A 20,481-nucleotide genomic window follows, 5' to 3' on the forward strand; every position below is an offset into this window, starting at 1 on the left:
TTGAGATGTTGCTTCAATATATCCACAGAATTTTCCCGCCTCATGATGCAATCTATTTTGTGAAGTGCACCAGTCCCTCCTGCAGCAAAGCACCCCCACAACATGATGCTGCCACCCCAGCGCTTCACGGTTGGGATGGTGTTCTTCGGCTTGCAAGCCTCCCCCTTTTTCCTCCAAACATAACGATAGTCATTATGGCCAAACAGTTATATTTTTGTTTCATCAGACCAGAGGACTTTTCTCCAAAAAGTACGATCTTTGTCCCCATGTGCAGTTGCAAACCGTAGTCGTTTTTTTTATGGCAGTTTTGGAGCAGTGGCTTCTTCCTTGCTGAGCGGCTTTTCAGGTTATGTTGATATAGGACTTGTTTTACTGTGGATATAGACACTTTTGTACCTGTTTCCTCCAGCATCTTCACAAGGTCCTTTACTGTTGTTCTGAGATTGATTTGCACTTTTCGCACCAAAGTACGTTCATCTCTAGGAGACAGAACGTGTCTCCTTCCTGAGCGGTATGACGGCTGCGTTGTCCCATGGTGTTTATACTTGCGTACTATTGTTTGTACAGATGAACGTGGTACCTTCAGGTGTTTGGAAATTGCTCCCAAGGATGAACAAGACTCTTTTTTTCCTGAGGTCTTGGCTGTTTTCTTTAGATTTTACCATGATGTCAAGCAAAGAGGCACTGAGTTTACATCCACAGGTACACCTCCAATCGACTCAAATTATGTCAATTAGCCTATCAGAAGTTTCTAAAGCCATGACGTTTTCTGGAAGCTGTTTAAAGGCGCTGTCAATTTAGTGTATGTAAACTTCTGACCCACTGGAATTGTGATAGAGTGAATTATAAGTGAAATAATCTATCTGTAAGCAATTACTGGAAAAATTACTTGTCATGCACAAAGTAGATGTCCTAACCGACTTCCCAAAACTATAGTTTGTTAACAAGAAATTTGTGGAGTGGTTGAAAAACTAATTTTAATGACTCCAACCTAAGTGTATGTAAACTTCCGACTTCAACTGTATCTAGCCTACTTGACAAATTAGGCCACAAAGTTGCTGTTCCTTGATAAAATAATAACAATGTAATGTTAGAACTACTGCAACTCCATTGTGAAAGGTTCTCATTGGTTGGCTGATTTTAATTAATTAATTAATTTTTATTTCACCTTTATTTAGCCAGGTAGGCTAGTTGAGAACAAGTTCTCATTTACAACTGACATGGCCAAAGTAAAGCAAAGCAGTGCTACACAAACAACAACACAGAGTTACACATGGAATAAACAAACATACAGTCAATAAAACAGTAGAAAAAGTCTATATACAGTCTGTGCAAATGAGGTAGGATAAATAGGCCATAGTGGCAAAATAATTACAATATAGCAATTAAACACTGGAGTGACAGATGTACAGAAGATGAGTGTACAGATACTGGGGTGCAAAATCAACTAGATAACAGTGTGGGGATGAGGTAGTTGGATGGGCTAATTACAGGTGGGCTGTGTACAGGTGCATTGATCTATGAGCTGCTCTGACAGCTGGTGCTTAAAGCAAATAAAATCTGTAATTTGCCAGTACTAGACAGAAAACAAATGTGTTAGCTACTGTAGCTAGCTAGTTTATAAACCACTGTTTCGTGGAGAAACTGCAGTGCCTGGATCTTGCACCAGCAGCAAAAACACCAGACAGGCCAAGCAAACGCCGCAGAACTGACATGAACCAAGCTCATATTGATGTTTTGGAGCTGGAGAGAGAGAAGAATCTACAGTACTGCAGATTGAGGTCCTGAATTTACTAAAAGCGCTACTGAAAATTCAGAAACAGAAACTCCTTCAGGGAAACAAAGGCCCACTGTGTAAAGAATGCAGATCTTTTTATTTATTTAAGAAATTATTTATTATAAACAATGTTTCCCAAGCAGTTTGGTGTCCTCCAGTCCTGTCCCCACACTTGTGTTCTGATGCTTTCAGTTCCACCCTGTATGATATTGAGAATAACAACGTTTTAGGAAGGTTCCTAATTAGGAATTGTACATGTCTATCAAAATATAATATTGCTTTTTACATGTTACCAATGTTAGATTATACACACTTTAGGCTGCAAAATGGTTCTCAATCAAGGTTCTCCTCACAGAATTCCCATTTGCATTGGCAACATGTTGCACCTGAGTTTCTTCTTCATTCTCCTCAGGTAGGTTCCTTCTCAGTCTCCTGCCAACGTTATACAGAACTGCCACTGCAATAATGATTGTCAGTGTAGTGTCCATCTTCGTGCGGAGCTCTACCTGTTCTCATCTTCCTGGTACCAGATACTTTTATTGGACTTTATTGTGTCCCTGTTAAGAGGTGTGTTTTCTGTAGTCCTTTGTAGAATCTTGAATTGTTTACCTTGTGCGTTCGTGTCCTGAGTGAGTTTTTGAGACTTCGTGTTGTTGTTTTTTCAAGTGTACTGTGGTCTTGCGGCTACCAGAAACTGCACCCATGAGCCTTTCTCTCCAAGCGGTTCTCACCAGCGGAATGCAACTCCGATGTAGACAACTGGGAGCTCTTGGCAGTTAAGTGGGCTCTTGAGGGGTGGAGACACTGGTTGGAGAGGGCACCTCATCTTTTGAGATCTAGACGGACCATAAGAACTTGGTCTCCTTTAAAAAAGCCAAGTGGTTGAACGCTCCCCAGGCTAGGTCAGCTCTATTTTTTAACAGGTTCGTTTTCACACTAGCCTTTCACCCGGGATCCAAGAATCAGAAGGCAGACGCCCTGTCCCGATGTCTCTAACGTGGAGAGGGACCCCGAGTCCATCATCCCCAGCTCACACATTGTGGCCTCTGTGATATGCAGTATTGAGAACATGGTCCGACAAGCCCAGAACCAAGAACATGATCCCAGCAGGGGACCCACTAACAGACTTTACGTTCCACGATCAGTCCGGTCCCGAGTACTACAATGGGGACACTCCTCTAAATTAACTGGGCTTCCAGGGGTTATTTGGACACTGGAGTTTCTGAGGCGGAAATTCTGGTGGCTCAACATGATGGAGGATGTGATATCCTTTGCTGCGGGCCTGTTCCATCTGTGCCCAAAGCAAGTATTCACTTGCTTACCACTATCCTGGTTGTCGTTGATCGGTTCTCCAAGTTGCCTTCAGTGAAGGAGACCGCTGATCTCATGATTATCCATGTCTTTCGACTACACACACTTCTGCAGGACTTTGATTCAGATTGTGGGCCCCAGTTCGTCACACGGTATTGGAAGGCCTTCTGTTCCCTCTTGGGGGCATCGTGAGTCTCTCCTCGGGTTCCATCCTCAGTCGAATGGGCAAACTGAGCGGCCCAACCATGAGCTGGAGAAGTTCCTCCCCCCCTGTTTCCTAAACAAGAGGCCGAAGCGGGGGTGCCATCAGATCATTTGATGATGTCGCCACACCTGGATCAGAGCGTGATCCTCCGCTGCCAGCCACCAACATCAGGCAAACCGGCACCGGAGAACTCTTCAGCTCCTCAAGTAGGTCAACGGGTGTGGCTGTCCACCCTTGATCTTCCCTTAAAGGCTCCTTGCTACATAGGACCATTCAAGATCCTGAGTCGCATCGACTCGGTCACCTATTGCCTCCAGCTTCCCAGGTCCATGAGGGTCTGTCCGTCCTTTCATGTCTCCCGTCTCAAGCTGGTAAGGACCAGTCCATTCTCTCCCCCACACCTGCTCCTCCGCCCCCTTGACTTGTGGATGGCCGCCCGGCCTACACAGTCCGGCGTCCGAGGGACCCTGCAGTACCTGGTGGACCGTGAGGGCTATGGTCCCGAAGAGCGGGCGTGGATGCCTGCCCGGGACATCCTGGATCCGGGACTTGTTAGAGACTTCAAACAACTATATGGTGGTTGTAGGGGGGGAGGGGGCAGAGACGGCCCTAGAAACATTTATTTGACTCAGGTGTAACTTATTATTTCATGATGCTGTGTTTTCTGTGGTCCTTTGCAGAAGCTTGAATTGTTTACTGAGTGGCCCTGTAGACACGGGAATCTTTTTTACCCACACTCCAAAACCTCTCTCTGAGACATCTTGCCAGAATATGAGAGGTGTTGTATTCTCTCTCTTCAGGTGTCTGGGGGTTTAAAAGGGGAGTGCTAAGGTACTCACGTCACCTAGTAGGTGGCCTTCAGAAGCCCCCCTTTCCAGCATTGCACACAGATGACTATTGTCAAAGATTCTGCTGTCAAGGGGGGGATCCTGGCTATCTAGCTACGATGTTGGTGAGCCACAAAACACTGGTAAAAACAGCACCCGGACAAAACCAGCCGGAAATGTACCGACATGAACAATAAACAATCACACACAAAGTCATGGGGGAAACAGAGGGTTAAATACATGACCAGTAATTGGGAAATGAAAACCAGGTGTGGGGGAAACAAAGACAAAACCAATGGAAAATGAAAAGTGGATCGGCGACGTCGACCGCCGAGTGGCAGAAGTCGTGACACATCGCCACAACGTGTTCGGCAGACTGAAAACCCCTATACGGATTGACAATGCCTCCACTGTCAAAGTTGAATGGTTTGCATGCCCTGCGGAAGGACCCTGGTATGCGGAATAGATAGTTGGAGTTCGTCGGTCCCCAAGGCTGTAACAGTAATGCTAGCTTGGTGTGCAACGACTGATGTTGATGAGTATAACCAGAGATACTGGAATATAATAACCTCTCTGGTGTAATTTAGCTAATGACGTTAGATAACGTTACATGGTTACATAGGTACAGTAAATGCTCTCTACCAACAATAACCCTGTGGCACAATGTATTTGAATCACATAATCAACTGTTTTCACAACATTCTATAATAGCATCCCCTTTCAAACACCCTCCATTTCCTGCTTTATTTGGGTGTGCCAGAGATACCACTTACTGTATATACCGCTGACATACTTATTCTCTTGTATAGTAGTTAAATGTTACAAAGGAAGACTCACACTGTGGATCCATCACATCAGGGAAATGCTTCATAGATGGTAACTGCCGTAAGAACAGGACTTAAGTGTGAAACTTGGGATCTTCTTCGCAGATATACTGTAAGACCACATAGAAAGGAGATACAGCCCATCAGTGCGAAATGACACACAGAGAAACACCTCACAGCTTGGAGCTTGTTCACAGATGGTTGTGATGCATCCCAAAGGCATGCTGAGTGATTTAGGAATTATGTAATAGTGCTTGTGCTGTCAAGGTTTCCCTGTGCTATCTCTTCCTCAGAATGTGTCTTTTGAATACACCGGGTTTTTCATACACACACACACACACACACACACTCTCTCTCTCGCTTGCTCTTGCTCTCTCCTCACTACTGTAGTGTAGGGTCTTGATCCAATAAAGTGGATTTAAACATTTAAATGATCTTCTCCCTCTCCTGTGAAAATATTAAATGTGTGATTAATAAATTATCTGTAACAGAGCAGCAAGACACCATTTTCCATGTCAAACATATCATTTCACTATTTAACCCTTGTCTCTCCCTGTGGTCTTGTGTGTGTTCCAGCTGGGGGACCCAGGGGGACTTCACTACCACACACCCCCTGCCAGCTGTAAAGGTGAAGCTGTTTACTGAGAGCACAGGAGTACTGGCCCTGGAGGACAAAGAGTTGGGCAGGGTAAGAACCTACACGACTGGAGCCAGAGATAGGCATAGTCGGCAGCAAACTCGTTTTTCACATTTCAAAATGGTTGCTACTTTGACATGAATATGGTGTATATTGATACTATCATACATATATATATAGACATATACATTGATACAACCTTACATGACTGTGTGTTTTATCTATGACTTGACTTGACTTGTATAATAGGTATACCGGATGTGCCATTGTGCTTCCAGGTTGTGCTCCATCCCACCCCCAACAGTCCCAAACAGTCAGAACTGCACAAGATGTCCGTGTCCAAAGGCTGCCCTGACAGTGACCTGAAGATCAAACTGGCCATCCGCATGGACAAGCCACAAAACATGAAGCACTGTGGGTAAGTTACTTTGCGCTGAAACTCTAGATCAAACAATGATTTGCTGCCATCTAGTGGTTCTGATCATTACTGCATAACACACTCCCAGAACAGAGACGATCGACTGACCAAAACAGGCAACCTTTACTTTATCTTGACCTTTAAACTATGATCTTCAACATACATTGAACTTTACTGTGTAATTGGCACTGTGACATCTGACAATTTGAGATTTTTTCAAATATTGTGCTACTGCATTTATCAAGCCTACATAATAAAGTAAATATAGGGGCAACACTGCATAAACAAAGTGTGCATAGCCTTACACTTCTACAAACATGTAAGACATTACCATGTTAAAGCCCGATCAGTTCAAATCAGCCTGGTTTTGTCACAAATATTATGTATCTGTTTGTCCAGCCCTCATATTTTGCCTCACAGGGAAGTGCTTTACCATTTTCTTTCCAGGACAACCAGGGCTACAAGTAAACTGAAAAACAATTTGACATAAGTTACATTCATGAGTTTTATAGACGAATGTCACTAGAAAAATTAGCGGAAATTTATGAAAACGAGTCCTGTGTGGCTTGTGAACCTCGTAGAGCAAAACAGACAACACGTGCACGTTCGTGACAGTCTCTACTTTTCGGGATAGATCAGCTTTTCATAATAGTTTATAGCTCAAACTGTTCAGACTTTAGAGACATTTTCATGAGAAGAACCGTTTTCGGTATTGTGTCTTGATTTGATTTGTCTCACAAACTCCTCAATATTAAAACCTCTGTAGACTGCACAGGTGCATGGCTGCTATGGGCGGATTCAGAGCGAAGGAAGTCTGTAGGCCAAACAGACAATTCAGGAGGGGTTTAAAACCAGGTCAGAACCACTCAAATGTTGCCTGCAGCCTGTTGGTATTGATTGAGTTAAAGAGAACATTGAAAAAGAGTAAGAACTCTGACTGTCATGAATGGATATCAAGAAAATGTCTTGGCACCCTCCTCACCCCAGATCAAATAGCAAATAATGACTGTGATTAGCTTGATGGCTAGTGATAGAAGTGATGCGACAGCACCAACTCAGAGACATAAGGACATGTTAACGTCACATTCCTCTCACTTCCTCCCTCCTCCTGTCTCATTCAGTGTGTGTGCGTGCGTGCGTGTGTGTGTGTGTGTGTGTGTGTGTGTGTGTGTGTGTGTGTGTGTGTGTGTGCGTGCGTATGTGTGCACGTCCTGCTCTATGGGGAAGCCTAAGTGCTACCCAGTGTCTGGGCTTTGAGGCGCTCCGCCTGTCTCCCTCACTCACTCCTCCATATGCTTCCTGTACAGGGCCTGTGGGGCCTGATCTGCTCTTGGGGTGGTCCTACAGTAGCCTGCATTTGGGCCCTTAGCTCCCTGTACCAGCCTCTGCCTGGCAGGCTGCTGGCAGCCCCCTTGCCCGCTGCTCCTTGGGCACTAGTTTATTCAGAGCGACAAGCCACGACGCCCCAAAACTAAACAGGAGGGTACACAGGCAGAGGGAGGCGAACCAGGGCACCCCTAGCCTGACCAGGGGGAGGAGCGGGCAGATTCAGGCAGAGCTGGGGTCCTCACCCTCAGATGTTCTTTTCCAAAGCCCTCCTCCTCCTTCATCCTCTGATCTCTTCATAAAACAACAAGAAACAACACAACACATTCTGGACTTCCGCAGACTCAAGACTGATGGCACTCAACAAACCAGAGTGCAGTGATCAAACCCACATGTAGGGACGTCCACTGGCACATACAGTATCTGGGGTTCTGGATGTGTCAGGAGAATTTATGGCACTCCCATCCACAAACCATGTTCTTCTCTGAAATAAGTAAATATCAGAAAACTGTTATTTTCCCACTTTAAAACCATGAACAAACAAGGTAGCCCTAGCGATAAAACCCTTGCCATAGTAAAAGGTAGCAGTAACAACTTTTAACCATTAGAGGTCAGTAGAGACATTTTACTGTAGCACAAGTAGGGTAGCAAAGGGAGTGTATATTACTGGAAACTTTCAAAGATTACCAGCAAACTACCAGAATTTTGGTATCTTTCAAGAATTGTATGTAATCTATTACAAGACATCTAGTGGATTATCTATTACAAGACATCTAATTTCAGATTATCACAGGTGTCTGTAATCATCTCTGGCCCTCCGTGTGGGCTTACCACATGTACAATTAATTAAATAAGATTTTTAAATAAAACAATGGAATGGCAGAGCTGTTAAACATTATCCTATATATAAACCATACACTTGGTGAATACCATTGGTGTTTCATATGAAGGTTTATTTTACTATGTCAGTATCTATTTGTTGTCAATGTTTTGGTGATAAACTGGTGGCAGTTGTGAAAAATGTCAATAGTCAGAAGAGTTGCAGAGTTAATTGAATATAATGCCATTGTTTATTACCAGCGTTTTTCATTAATTAGGCTTTAAAAAAAATCTTGAACCATATGTCCTATGTACTATACTCATGAAAAATATGGACACAGATATAATAAATGAATACTCTATATGAATAATAAAAAGTTATTCAATTATAACTTACCAAAGTTACGATAGATTGCCATAGATTTTCTGTTAATTACCCACATTTCTGAAGATTCCAGTAACTTTAGTAAATTACCGGTAGCTTTGCAAACCTAAGCACAAGCATCTCTGTTATTGTTTGCAATCTCCATTTGCACAAGTTGATTAAGAACATTATAAACATTAAGAATACCCTCCTAATATTGAGTTGCAATCCCCACCTTTTGCCCTCAGAACAGCCTCAATTCGTCGGGGCATGGACTCTACAAGGTGTCGAAAGCGTTCCACAGGGATGCTGGCCCATGTAGACTACAATGCTTCCCACAGTTGTATCAAGTTGGCTGGATGTCCTTTGGGTGATGGATCATTCTTGATACACACAGGAAACTGTTGAGCGTGAAAAACCCAGCATGGCACACATACACAATCCATGTCTCAATTGTCTCAAGGCTTTAACCTTTAACCTGTCTCCTCCCCTTCATCTACAGTCGTGGCCAAAAGTTTTGAGAATGACACAAATATACATTTTCACAAAGTCTGCTGCCTCAGTGTCGTTAGATATTTTTGTCAGATGTTACTATGGAATAGTGAAGTATAATTACAAGCATTTCATAAGTGTCAAAGGCTTTTATTGACAATTAAATGAAGTTGATGCAAAGAGTCAATATTTGCAGTGTTGACCCTTCTTTTTCAAGACCTCTGCAATCCGCCCTGACATGCTGTCAATTCACTTCTGGGCCACATCCTGATTGATGGCAGCCCATTCTTGCATAATCAATGCTTGGAGTTTGTCAGAATTTGTGGGGTTTTGTTTGTCTACCCGCCTCTTGATGATTGACCACAAGTTCTCAATGGGATTAAGGGATTAAGGTCTATCGATGTTTTGTTCCCCGAGCCACTTAGTTATCAATTCTGCCTTATGGCAAGATGCTCCATCATGCTGGAAAAGGCATTGTTCGTCACCAAACTGTTCCTGGATGGTTGGGAGAAGTTGCTCTCGGAGGATGTGTTGGTACTATTCTTTATTTATGGCATTGTTCTTAGGCAAAATTGTGAGTGAGCCCACCTCCTTGGCTGGGAAGAAACCCCACACACGAATGGTCTCTGGATGCTTTACTGTTGGCATGACACAGGACTGATGGTAGCGCTCACCTTGTCTTCTCCAGAAACGCTTTTTTCCGGATGCCCCAAACAATAGGAAAGGGGATTCATCAGAGAAAATTACTTTACCCCAGTCCTCACCAGTCCAATCCCTGTACCTTTTGCAGAATATCAGTCTGTCCCTGGTGTTTTTCCTGGAGAGAAGTGGCTTCTTTGCTGCCCTTCTTGACACCAGGCCATCCTCCAAAAGTCTTCGCCTCACTGTGCGTGCAGATGCACTCACACCTGCCTGCTGCCATTCCTGAGCAAGCTCTGTGCTGGTGGTGCCCCGATCCCTCAGCTGAATCAACTTTAGGAGACGGTCCTGGCGCTTGTTGGACTTTCTTGGGCGCCCTGAAGCCTTCTTCACAACATTTGAACCGCTCTCCTTGAAGTTCTTGATCATCCGATAAATGTTTGATGTAGGTGCAATCTTACTGGCAGAATATCCTTGCCTGTTGAAACCCATTTTGTGCAAAGCAATAATGAAGGCACGTGTTTCCTTGCAGGTAACCATATTTGAAGAACAATGAATCCAAGCTTCACCCTCCTTTTGAAGCTTCCAGTCTGTTATTCGAACTCAATCAGCATGACAGAGTGATCTCCAGCCTTGTCAACACAACAACACCTGTGTTAACGAGAGAATCCCTGACATGATGTCAGCTGGTCCTTTTGTGGCAGGGCCGAAATGAAGTGGAAATGGGGTTTTGGCCTTCAGTTCATTTGCATGGCAAAGATGGACTTTGCCATTAATCTGATCACTCTTCATAACATTCTGGAGTATATGAAAATTGCCATGATACAAACTGAGGCAGCAGACTTTGTGAAAATTTATATTTGTGCCATTCTCAAAACTTTTGGCCAGGACTATACAGTGATTGAAGTGGATTTAACAAGTGGCATCAATAAGGGATCATAGATTTTACCTGGATTCACCTGGTCAGTCTGTCATGGAAAGAACAGGTGTTCATAATGTTTTGTATATTTATCATCATAAACTGGATGGTTCAAGCCCTGAATGCTGTTTGGCTAACAGCCATGGTATTGCAGACCGTATACCATGGGTATGACAACATTTATTTTTACTGCTTTAATTAAGTTGGTAACCAGTTTATAATAGCAATAAGACACCTTGTGGTATATTGCCAATATACTATGGCTAAGGTCTGTATCAAGGCACTCCGCGTTGCGTCGTGCGTAGAACAGTCCTTAGCCATGGTATATTGACCATATACCCCCCCCCTCCCCCTATTGCTTAGTTGTGACATAAACACATGCATATGCTTTTTTAGCATGCCACTTCTCTAGGACAAAATGATGCAACACAAAATGGAATATTGTAAAGCAGCCTCTGTAGCAAGGACATCCACCATAGTCCACACATCCTGTTATTAAACCATTGCTTTTGTTTACTTAGGTACCTATGGGCTATTGGTAAAAATGTGTGGAAGAGATGGAAGAAGAGATTCTATGTCTTGGTGCAGGTAAGAACAAAATACTTCCAGCTAAATAACCATGGTCAGCACTAGCCCAATACGTGATATGAGTTTTATCTGTCAAGCTGTAGTACGTGTCTTCATCTAGTTGACTAGGATGATAATGGTCTAATAGAGTTATTGTCAGAAGCTTTGTAGCTGTAGCAGCCATTTTTTGTGCATCATTTGGAGCATTATGCAGTCTCTTCTGAGTTCGGGAGTATATGTCTCAAGGCGAGGAGTTGACAGGCGAATGACAAACCGGTGTACGCTGGCTGGCCTAGCACTCGCAGCTAAAAGAGCCCACGGAATGCTCCTCTCACTTGCTTCCAGCTATACATACAGCATGTGACAAATACCGGTCAATAGACTGCCACTGTGTGGGTGTGTTTCCTGGAGAGAAAGGATGCTTGTTTGTTCATGACAGTGAGATGAAGTGTGTGTTTTTGTGTGTCAGTATGTGTCATAGAGAGATAGATAGACATCATGCATGTCCTATGTTGGTGCATAATTTGATTTGTAAAACATTTTCTTGCTTCTGTTTTTACTATGTTAAGTCGTGTGTAAGTATTCAATAATCTATTGGTGTTATGGACTCAAATGTATTTGTACGTTTGGAGATTGATGTTGTGATGAAATATGTGTTATTTCATAGTTTGATGTCTTCACTATTCTTCTACAATGTAGAAAATAGTAAAAATAAAGAAAAACCCTTGAATAAGTAGGTGTCCAAACTTTTGACTGATACTGCATATGAAATATAAATTAATAATGTAAGTGGGAAACAAAATGTTTGGGTGTATTTCAGGGTTTGTTTTGAGTTAGCTGTGTTAATTACTGTGGATGAGATTCACAATCAGCACTCTGATGTTCAACCCTCCTGTGAAATAACTTCATAAACAGCAAGTTCACATCAGCTGCATGCCAAATGTGGTGTGCACACCAGATGTGTATTTCATTATTATATTATGTGTTTTTGAGTGGCCCGACTCAACTACTTCTATTGGAAGTATTTGAAAGTATTTTCTAATAATTTTATATAAATAGCCTACTATTTGACAGTATTTTCAAATACTATTTTTTTTGGAGGGGGGTTGAATGCATGGGAGTGTATTTGAGTCAAGGTATTTTAGTATTTTCAAATACATGCCAATATTTTCCATGAGTTTCCAACTACTTGTCTTTTCAACAACAACAAAAATATTCTGAATACTTACTTCGAAATGCATGTGATAGTAATTAGTAATTGAACCCAGGTCTGGTACACACACACATGCCAAATGCCGTTTGATTGACATTTGCCATGATACTCATAAATAGCACAGCTTACACTGGGGGGTATTTATTTCAGAGATTAGTTTCCTGTTGAATTATTCATGAGTTGTTAATTACATGGAGTGAGTAGATAATTTACAGGGCTGGGTGACGGACGCTGGCATCACCCATGAAACATGGCAGCAACAGCGTTCTACAGGTGTGCATCTGTCATAACTAAGACACTATGTAAACACACTAGATGTGCCAGAGAACAAGAACGAGCCAGGGTTGAACATCCCACCAGGTGGCTGTCATGATGGTTCATACCATGTAACTCTCATTCCTGTGTGATAAATCCCATCTCTCATCTTTCATACCCAATGAAAGTGGAAAGCATCGCTATCAAAGCCGTCGAGCTCCACTGAACCATCCCATCACGAGAGGCAAAAATGCGACTCTAAACCTGTGAAACTGTGTTTTAACTAAATTAAGTGTCAAAGGATCACACTTATTGGCTTCCTCCCCAACCCCAACTCTTGCCACTCCCTCCTCCTACCCTCACCCTGTTCAGAGTTAATCCTGCCTGTGGTGCTAGCTGGCTAGTTGAATGCCCTGCCATGTCCCTGCTCAACAGAACAGATTGGAGCCATAAACCAATTTTTTATAATGCAAAGTGAAGTCTAATTATTCAGCAGTCAGGAGGCTGCCCTCCAACACAGCTGGCAGCAGCCACTCTCTCACTCAGCTCCCCTCTGCACTCTTAGTCTTTCTCCCTCCCTCCCTCCCTCCTCCTTTCACTCTCTCTTTTCTTTTTCCCCTCTCTGTTCACTTCCCCTCTCTCTCGTGCTCTTTTCTCTCTCTCTTTCTCTCCCCCTCTCCCTCTCTCTCTCTCTCTCTGTTGCTGTGCACTAGCTCTGGTGTAAAGTTATTAAGCAGTTGATTATGACAACCTTCATACCCAGTGACCCCCTCCCTGACAAACAACCACATTGATCACATCTCTGGTCTGCCCCCCAGCCCCACCCCACCCATCAAACAATCCAATTTATAGACTCTCAACGATAACAAGGTTATGAGAGCAAAGCATGTAGGGTAATCAGGGAGCCAAGTCTTTTAAAATAATTTAACGGTCAGTTTGACAGCAGGTCAGCCAAACTCTGAGCCAATAGTCTCTCTCTGCCTCCTGCTCTGTGTCTCTGTGTTTCTGTGTCTGTCTCTGTGTCTATCTCGCCTAGCCCAGACAGGCCCAAACTTTAACAGGCAAGGGAACGTAACAGGGAAGTGGTAGGAGAGAGAGAGAGGCATGCGAGGGGGTAGGAAGGAGAGGGGGAGTTCTGATGTGCCCCAGTGACGTCCCGAAGGCAAGTGGGTACCGTGAAGCTGGGTAGTGGCCCAGCGAGCTCCACCCGGGGCCTCATCAGTCCCCTGACAGTGAATCTCTGTTGTCACACAGAGACAGGCTGCAGCCAGTGAGAGCTGCCACTTGCAGCAGAGGTGACAATGGTGCAGGATTGGCCGGGATCCGCGGGTTGCCGTGGCATGACTGGCACCTAGCAGTCAGGCTCCCATCTCTTGTGACAGGGTGTCACTCCTGCACTCGTCTGTCCACGCTGAGTGACAGAGTCAGGGCCATAACCCCGCCCTGGCAACGGCCCCAGCAACAGCACCCTGACCACCCGTCCCCTTACTCTCTGATCCCCTCTCTCCACCTCTCTCTCTGTCCCTGTCTGTAGCAGAATAACATAATAATCCAGAATATCACTGTATCAGCGCTGGATAGGTGCATACTGTACACTCACAAGAACATAAATACTCACTCTCTTCTCTATCTCATCGACGTGTGTTACTTTTAAAGCACACATGTTGCTGTTCATGGAAACATACAGTGTCTTCAGAAAGTATTCACACCCCTTGACTTTTTCCACATTTTGTTGTGTTACAGCTTGAATTAAACCTTTATTAAATGTAGATTTTTTTGGTCACCGGCCTACACACAATACCCCATAATGTCAAAGTGGAATTATGTTTTTAGAAATGCTTACAAATGTACTAATAAATGAAAAGCTGAAATGTATTGAGTCAGTAAGTATTCACATAATAAGTTGCATGGACTCACTCTGTGTGCGTTTAACATTATTTTACATTTTAAATGACTACCTCATCTATGTACCCCACACATACAATTATCTGTAAGGTCCCTCAGTTCGAGCAGTGAATTTCAAACACAGATTTAACCGCAAATACCAGGGAGGTTTTCCAATGCCTCACAAAGAAGGGCACCTATTGGTAGATGGGTAACATTTTTAAAAAGTAGATATTGAATATCCTTTCAAGCATGGTAACGTTATTACTTACACTTACACAATCGACAATGGAGTTGCTTACCAAGAAGACAGTGAATGTTCCTGAGTGGCCGAGTTACAGTTTTGACTTAAATCTACTTGAAAATCTATGGCGAGACCTAAAAATGGCTGTCTAGTAATGATCAACAACCAATTTGACAGAGCTTGAAGAATGTTGAAAATAATCATGGGGAAATATTGTACAATCCGAGTGTGCAAAGTTCTTAGAGACTTACCCAGAAGACTCACATGTGTAATCACTGACAAAGGTGAATCTAACATGTGAATACTTACTTGTATGTAAATGAGATGTTTCTGTATTTCATTTTCAATAAATTTGCAAACATTTCTAAAAACATGTTTTTACTTTGTCATTATGGGCTATTGTATGTAGATGGGTGATGTTTTTTTTAAATCCATTTAGAATTCCATCTGTAACACAACAGAATATGGAATAAGTCAAGGGGTATGAATACTTTCTGAAGGCACTGTACATTGTGACAGTCTCTCCACCAGCCATGAACCAAGCTTCGACCAGCCCCTCTTCCCCTGGCTTGGCCACTTCATTCATCTAATTATAATGTGATTATCCTTGTATACCCACTCACTCTCACACACATTACTGACAAGAGGTTCAAGAGTGGGCAACACAGCTGTCACTTACCCCTCCCATACTCTATCTCACACACACACACACACACACACACATACACACACACACGTTCACTAATACATATACACACACAGACACAGATTGTTTTCCCATATGCCTATCTTGACCAGAATCTGGTCACCATTTATGCCTGGTGATTGGCTCATTAACCCATTAATCCCGGTTGGTTATCACGAACAATTGGTCCAATGCCTGGGTTAGAGAAAATGTGTCATCTGTGAGAGTTGAAGCACAATGGGGTTAAGGACAACTGATGAGATATACAATTGTAGTTACATAGTAATTACTAAGCAGTTTACCAATTCTATTACATTTTTGGGGTCCCTGTACTCATTGGTATTATGCATTATTGTGAGAAGTACCAGGTAAATGGCAGCTGGAGTAGTACTATGAGTAAAATGTACAGTAACTAATAGTAGCCCTCTGTCCCCTCTCTTTGTGGTGCAGGTGAGCCAGTACACCTTTGCCATGTGCAGCTACAGAGAGAAGAAGGCAGAGCCTGTGGAGCTGCTCACACTGGACGGCTACACTGTAGACTACACCGACCCTCAGCCAGGTAACACACCTGTCAAACTATAAACAAATGCAATCGGGTTAACCAATGGATTGTTGTGATTAATCACAATGAATCGCTAATTCAGAATTTGCTGAATTTGAGCTGTAATTTATGATTTTTTTAGACAACACACATTACAAGAATATTGATTGATTTTGTCCCAAGTAAAGGTTAGCAAAAATCATTTAATTTGACAAAGGACACTTTCTTTAACCTCAATGGCAAATTGTTTTCACGTCACTGTTGTTTTTGATTATGTATTTTGGATGTTTTTAGTCTATTTCTGACCACTTTCAGACAGTGCAATTAATCACGATAATCAAAAAATTGTGTACTAAAATTACAAAACGTTAGCTTGAGTTAACTGATTATATCAAGGCTCAGGCTAAGACCCAGATGCAGACACAGAAGGCAGACAGTATGAGTCTCAGAGTTTATTATAGTACAAGGGACAGGCAAATGGTAAATTAAGGCAGGTAAAGAGTCGTAATCCAAATCAGGGTCAGGCGGGTACAGGATGGCAGGCAAGATCAGGGTCAGGCGGGTACAGGATGGCAGGCAAGATCAGGGTCAGGTCAGGCCAAAAGGTCAGAACTGAGAAGACTAACCAAATCAAATTTTATTGGTGACATATATGTTATTGCGGGTGTAGCCGAAATGCTTGTGCTTCTAGCTCCGACAGTGCAGTAATATCTAACAAGTAATATCTAACAAATTACACAACATATACCCATACACCCAAATCTAAGTAGGAATGAATTAAGACTATATACATATGGACGAGCGTTGTCAGAGCAGAACTGACTTGACACAGTAGTATAGAAAAATGAACAGTATATGCATATGAGTTGAGTAATGCTAGGTATGTAAGCATTATTAAGTGAATGAGATACTGTAGAATAGTATAGAAAACAGCATATTCACATGAGATGAATAATGCCAGATATGTAAACATTATTAAAGTGACTAGTGTTCCATTCCTTAAAGTGGCCCAGTGATTCCTAGTCTTTGCTTATAGGCAGCAGCCTCTAATGTGCTAGTGATGGCTGTTTAACAGTCTGATGGCCTTGAGATAGAAGCTGATTTTCAGTCTCTCGGCCCCAGCTTTGATGCACCTGTACTGACCTCGCCTTCTAGATGATAGCGAGGTGAACAGGAAGTGGCTCAGGTGGTTGATGCCCTTGATGATCTTTTTGGCCTTCCTGTGCCATCAGGTGCTGTAGGTGTTCTGGAGGGCGGGTAGTTTTAGGTGACAAGCCAAATTTCTTTTGCCTCCTGAGGCTCTGTTGCGCCTTCTTCACCACACTCTATGTGTGGGTGGTTCATTTCAGTTTGTCAGTGATGTGTACGCCAAGGAACTTGAAGCTTTCCACCTTCTCCACTGCAGTCCCGTCGATGTAGATAGGGGGGTGCACCCTCTGCTGTTTCCTGAAGTCCACAATCATCTCCTTTGGCGAGTGAGAGGTTATTTTCCTGGCACCACACTCCAAGAGCCCTCACCTCCTCCCTGTAGGCTGTCTCGTCGCTGTTGGTAATCAAGCCTACTACTGTTGTGTCATCTGCAAACTTGATGATTGAGTTGGAGGTGTGCTTGGCCATGCAGTCATGGGTGAACAGGGAGTACAGGACGGAGCTGAGTACACAGCCTTGTGGGGCCCCAGTGTTGAGGATCAGCGGAGTGGAGGTGATGTTTCCTACCTTCACAACCTGGGGGCGGCCCATCAGGAAGTCCAGGACCCAGTTGCACAGGGCGGGGTTCAGACCCAGGGCCTAGAGCATAATGATGAGCTTGGAGGGTACTATGGTGTTGAATGCTGAACTATAGTCAATAAACAGCATTCTTACATAGGTTTTCCTCCTGTCCAGATGGGATAGGTCAGTGTGCAGAGTGATGACGATTGCATAGTCTGTGGATATATTGGGGCGGTAAGCAAATTGAAGTGGGTCTAAGGTGGCAGGTAAGGTAGAGGTGATATGATCCTTGACTAGTCTCTGAAAGCAATTCATGATGACAGGTGAGTGCTATGGGGCTATAGTCATTAAGTTCAGTTACCTTTTCCTTATTAGTTACAGGTGCAATGGTGGCCATCCTGAAGCATGTGGGGACAGCAGACTGGGATAGAAAGAGATTGAATATGCCCGAAAACACACCAGCCAGCTGGTCTGCACATGCTTTGAGGACACAGCTAGGGGTGTCGTCTAGACCGGCAACCTTGCGAGGGTTAACACGTTTAAATGTTTTACTCACATCGGCCACGGAGAAGGAGAGCCCACAGTCCTTGGTAGCGGGCTGCGTCAGTGGCACTGTGTTATCGTCAAAGCGTGCGAAGAATGTGTTTAGCCTGTCCGGAAGCAAGATGTGGTCTTGGCGACGTGGCTGGTTTTCCTTTAGTAGTCCATGATTGTCTGTAGTCCCTAACACATACGTCTCGTGTCTGAGCCGTTGAATTGCGACTCTACTTTATCTCTATACTGACGTTTAGCTTATTTGATTGCCTTGCGGATTGAATAACTACACCGTTTATATTCTGTCATATTACCAGTCGCCTTGCCATTATTAAATGCAGTGGTTCGCGCTTTCAGTTTTACGTGAATGCTACCATCTATCCATGGTTTCTGGTTAGGGTAGGTTTTAATAGTCACAGTGGGTACTACATCTCCTATTCACTTCCTTATGAACTCAGTCACCGTTTCCGTGTATGCGTCTAGATTATTTTTGCAAGCCATCCGGAACATATCCCAGTCCACGTGATCAAAACAATCCTGAAGAGTGGATTCTGATTGGTCAGACCAGCATTGAATAGTACAAAGCACAGGCACTTCCTGTTTGAGTTTCTGCCTATAGGATGGGAGGAGCAAGATGGCGTCGTGATCTGATTCGCCCGAAGGGAGGGCAGGGAGAGGGCCTTGTAGCATCCCAGAAGTTTGAATAGCAATGGTCGAGAGTCTTAGTAGTGCGAGTAGGACAGTCAATATGTTGATAGAATTTCCTCAGATAGCCTATTCCTCAGATTTGCTTTCTTAAAATCCCCAACTACAATAAATTCAGCCTCAGGATATGTGTTGTTTCCAGTTTGCATAAAGTCGCTTTAGATAAAACCGTCTGCTAAATTCCTCAAATGTAAATGACTACCATGGCCTAAATATATGGCACTGGTATGTACCAGTAGCACTAGCCCTACAAACACTGCTAACAGTGATTTATTCCTTAGGTCTGGAAGGTGGGAGGACCTTCTTCAACGCAGTGAAGGAGGGCGACACTGTGATCTTTGCCAGTGATGACGAGCAGGACCGTATCCTGTGGGTCCAGGCCATGTACCGGGCCACGGGCCAGTCCCACAAGCCCATCCCCCCCACCCAGGTTCAGAAACTCAACAACAGAGCCGGTTCTGCACCCCAGCTAGACGCACCCATCTCTCAGTTCTGTAAGTGTCGGCCCCTGTTGTGCCCACTAGGCCCACCACACTCACGGTAGCTCTCACTGTTTCAGCTTCACGAAGAACTACAGTACCCAGCAAACTGCCACCCCAATATACACTGCTGTTATGTCTAACCTAACTCTATATCTATCGAGCTACAGATTTCATTGGACTTCTTTTCGGGGTGACCTGTTTTGTTGTATTTTTTTCTCTTCACATGACACAAGTGTGTATTTTATATTCTACAATGGGTGGGTCTTTTCCTGGATGCCAATTGGTTAAAATCGCATTCCAGCTGGTGTCTATTCCACAGGTTACCACCAGCTAAAGCTATGATGTTGAAGTGCATATTTACTCTCACTGCACAATCCACTGTCTCACTAGAATTTGGTTTCCAACAGCGGATATTTGTATAAACATTGCTGTCTGTCTCTCCGACATTTGCAACATCTCCAGCTGTCCCATAGTAATAAACGTGTCGGGACAAGACAGACAGGCAGACGGCTTTTCTCTGTCAGTCGAAATCATGAATAAGCTGGCATAATTTTTATGGATATATACAAAGAAATGCCAATAGAAAACAGGTAAAATTAAATTAAATGCAGCTGGTTTGCAGTCTTTTTCAGCTTCAGTTTAAAGTGATTGTGTTGCTTTGCTGTTGGCTAGCTCCTCTGAACAACAGTGTCCTGACGAGAGACAACATTTTCTATGCCAGGCGAAATTGTTAGGTCATTGTTATGGATGTATCCAAAAAAATGTCACTAGAAAACAGCTTAAACAAACGCAAATGCACCTACTTTGCTGTTATTCAGGCTGCACTGTATGACATGACTGTAAGTTAGCCATAGTTGGCTAGCTAGCAAGCAAGTGATAAGAATGTTGCCAGCCAGTATGGCAATGGAACATTTCGAATGAATGACTGGGTCACGTCCATAGATACAGAACAAAATGACTTAATGACTGGGTCATGTTTCTGGCAACCGAACGAATGACCAGTCACTTGTGTAGCAACCTTAAATTTGTGTCCGGGCTGTATCTCGTGGAAGAATGAAATAGTATGAATAAATTAATCAAAATATAGTAAACAAATAAATAAT

At 43.4% G+C, this 20,481-nt stretch overlaps 1 protein-coding gene across 5 annotated transcripts in view; it reads left to right on the forward strand.

Moving 5' to 3' along the window:
* Positions 1–20,481, forward strand: part of cadpsa (Ca2+-dependent activator protein for secretion a) — a 139,341-nt gene that overhangs the window by 56,102 nt on the left and 62,758 nt on the right. For all 5 annotated transcript variants that reach the window (XM_024380273.2, XM_024380288.2, XM_024380294.2 and 2 more), the window contains exons 8-12: positions 5,521–5,632; positions 5,860–5,999; positions 11,080–11,146; positions 15,857–15,965; positions 19,178–19,390. In XM_024380273.2, coding sequence (XP_024236041.1) covers positions 5,521–5,632; positions 5,860–5,999; positions 11,080–11,146; positions 15,857–15,965; positions 19,178–19,390 — 641 coding nt within the window. The remainder of the gene's footprint in view (positions 1–5,520; positions 5,633–5,859; positions 6,000–11,079; positions 11,147–15,856; positions 15,966–19,177; positions 19,391–20,481) is intronic.

This window comes from Oncorhynchus tshawytscha, linkage group LG02, assembly GCF_018296145.1.
Source record: "Oncorhynchus tshawytscha isolate Ot180627B linkage group LG02, Otsh_v2.0, whole genome shotgun sequence".
NCBI classification, from domain to species: domain Eukaryota; kingdom Metazoa; phylum Chordata; class Actinopteri; order Salmoniformes; family Salmonidae; genus Oncorhynchus; species Oncorhynchus tshawytscha.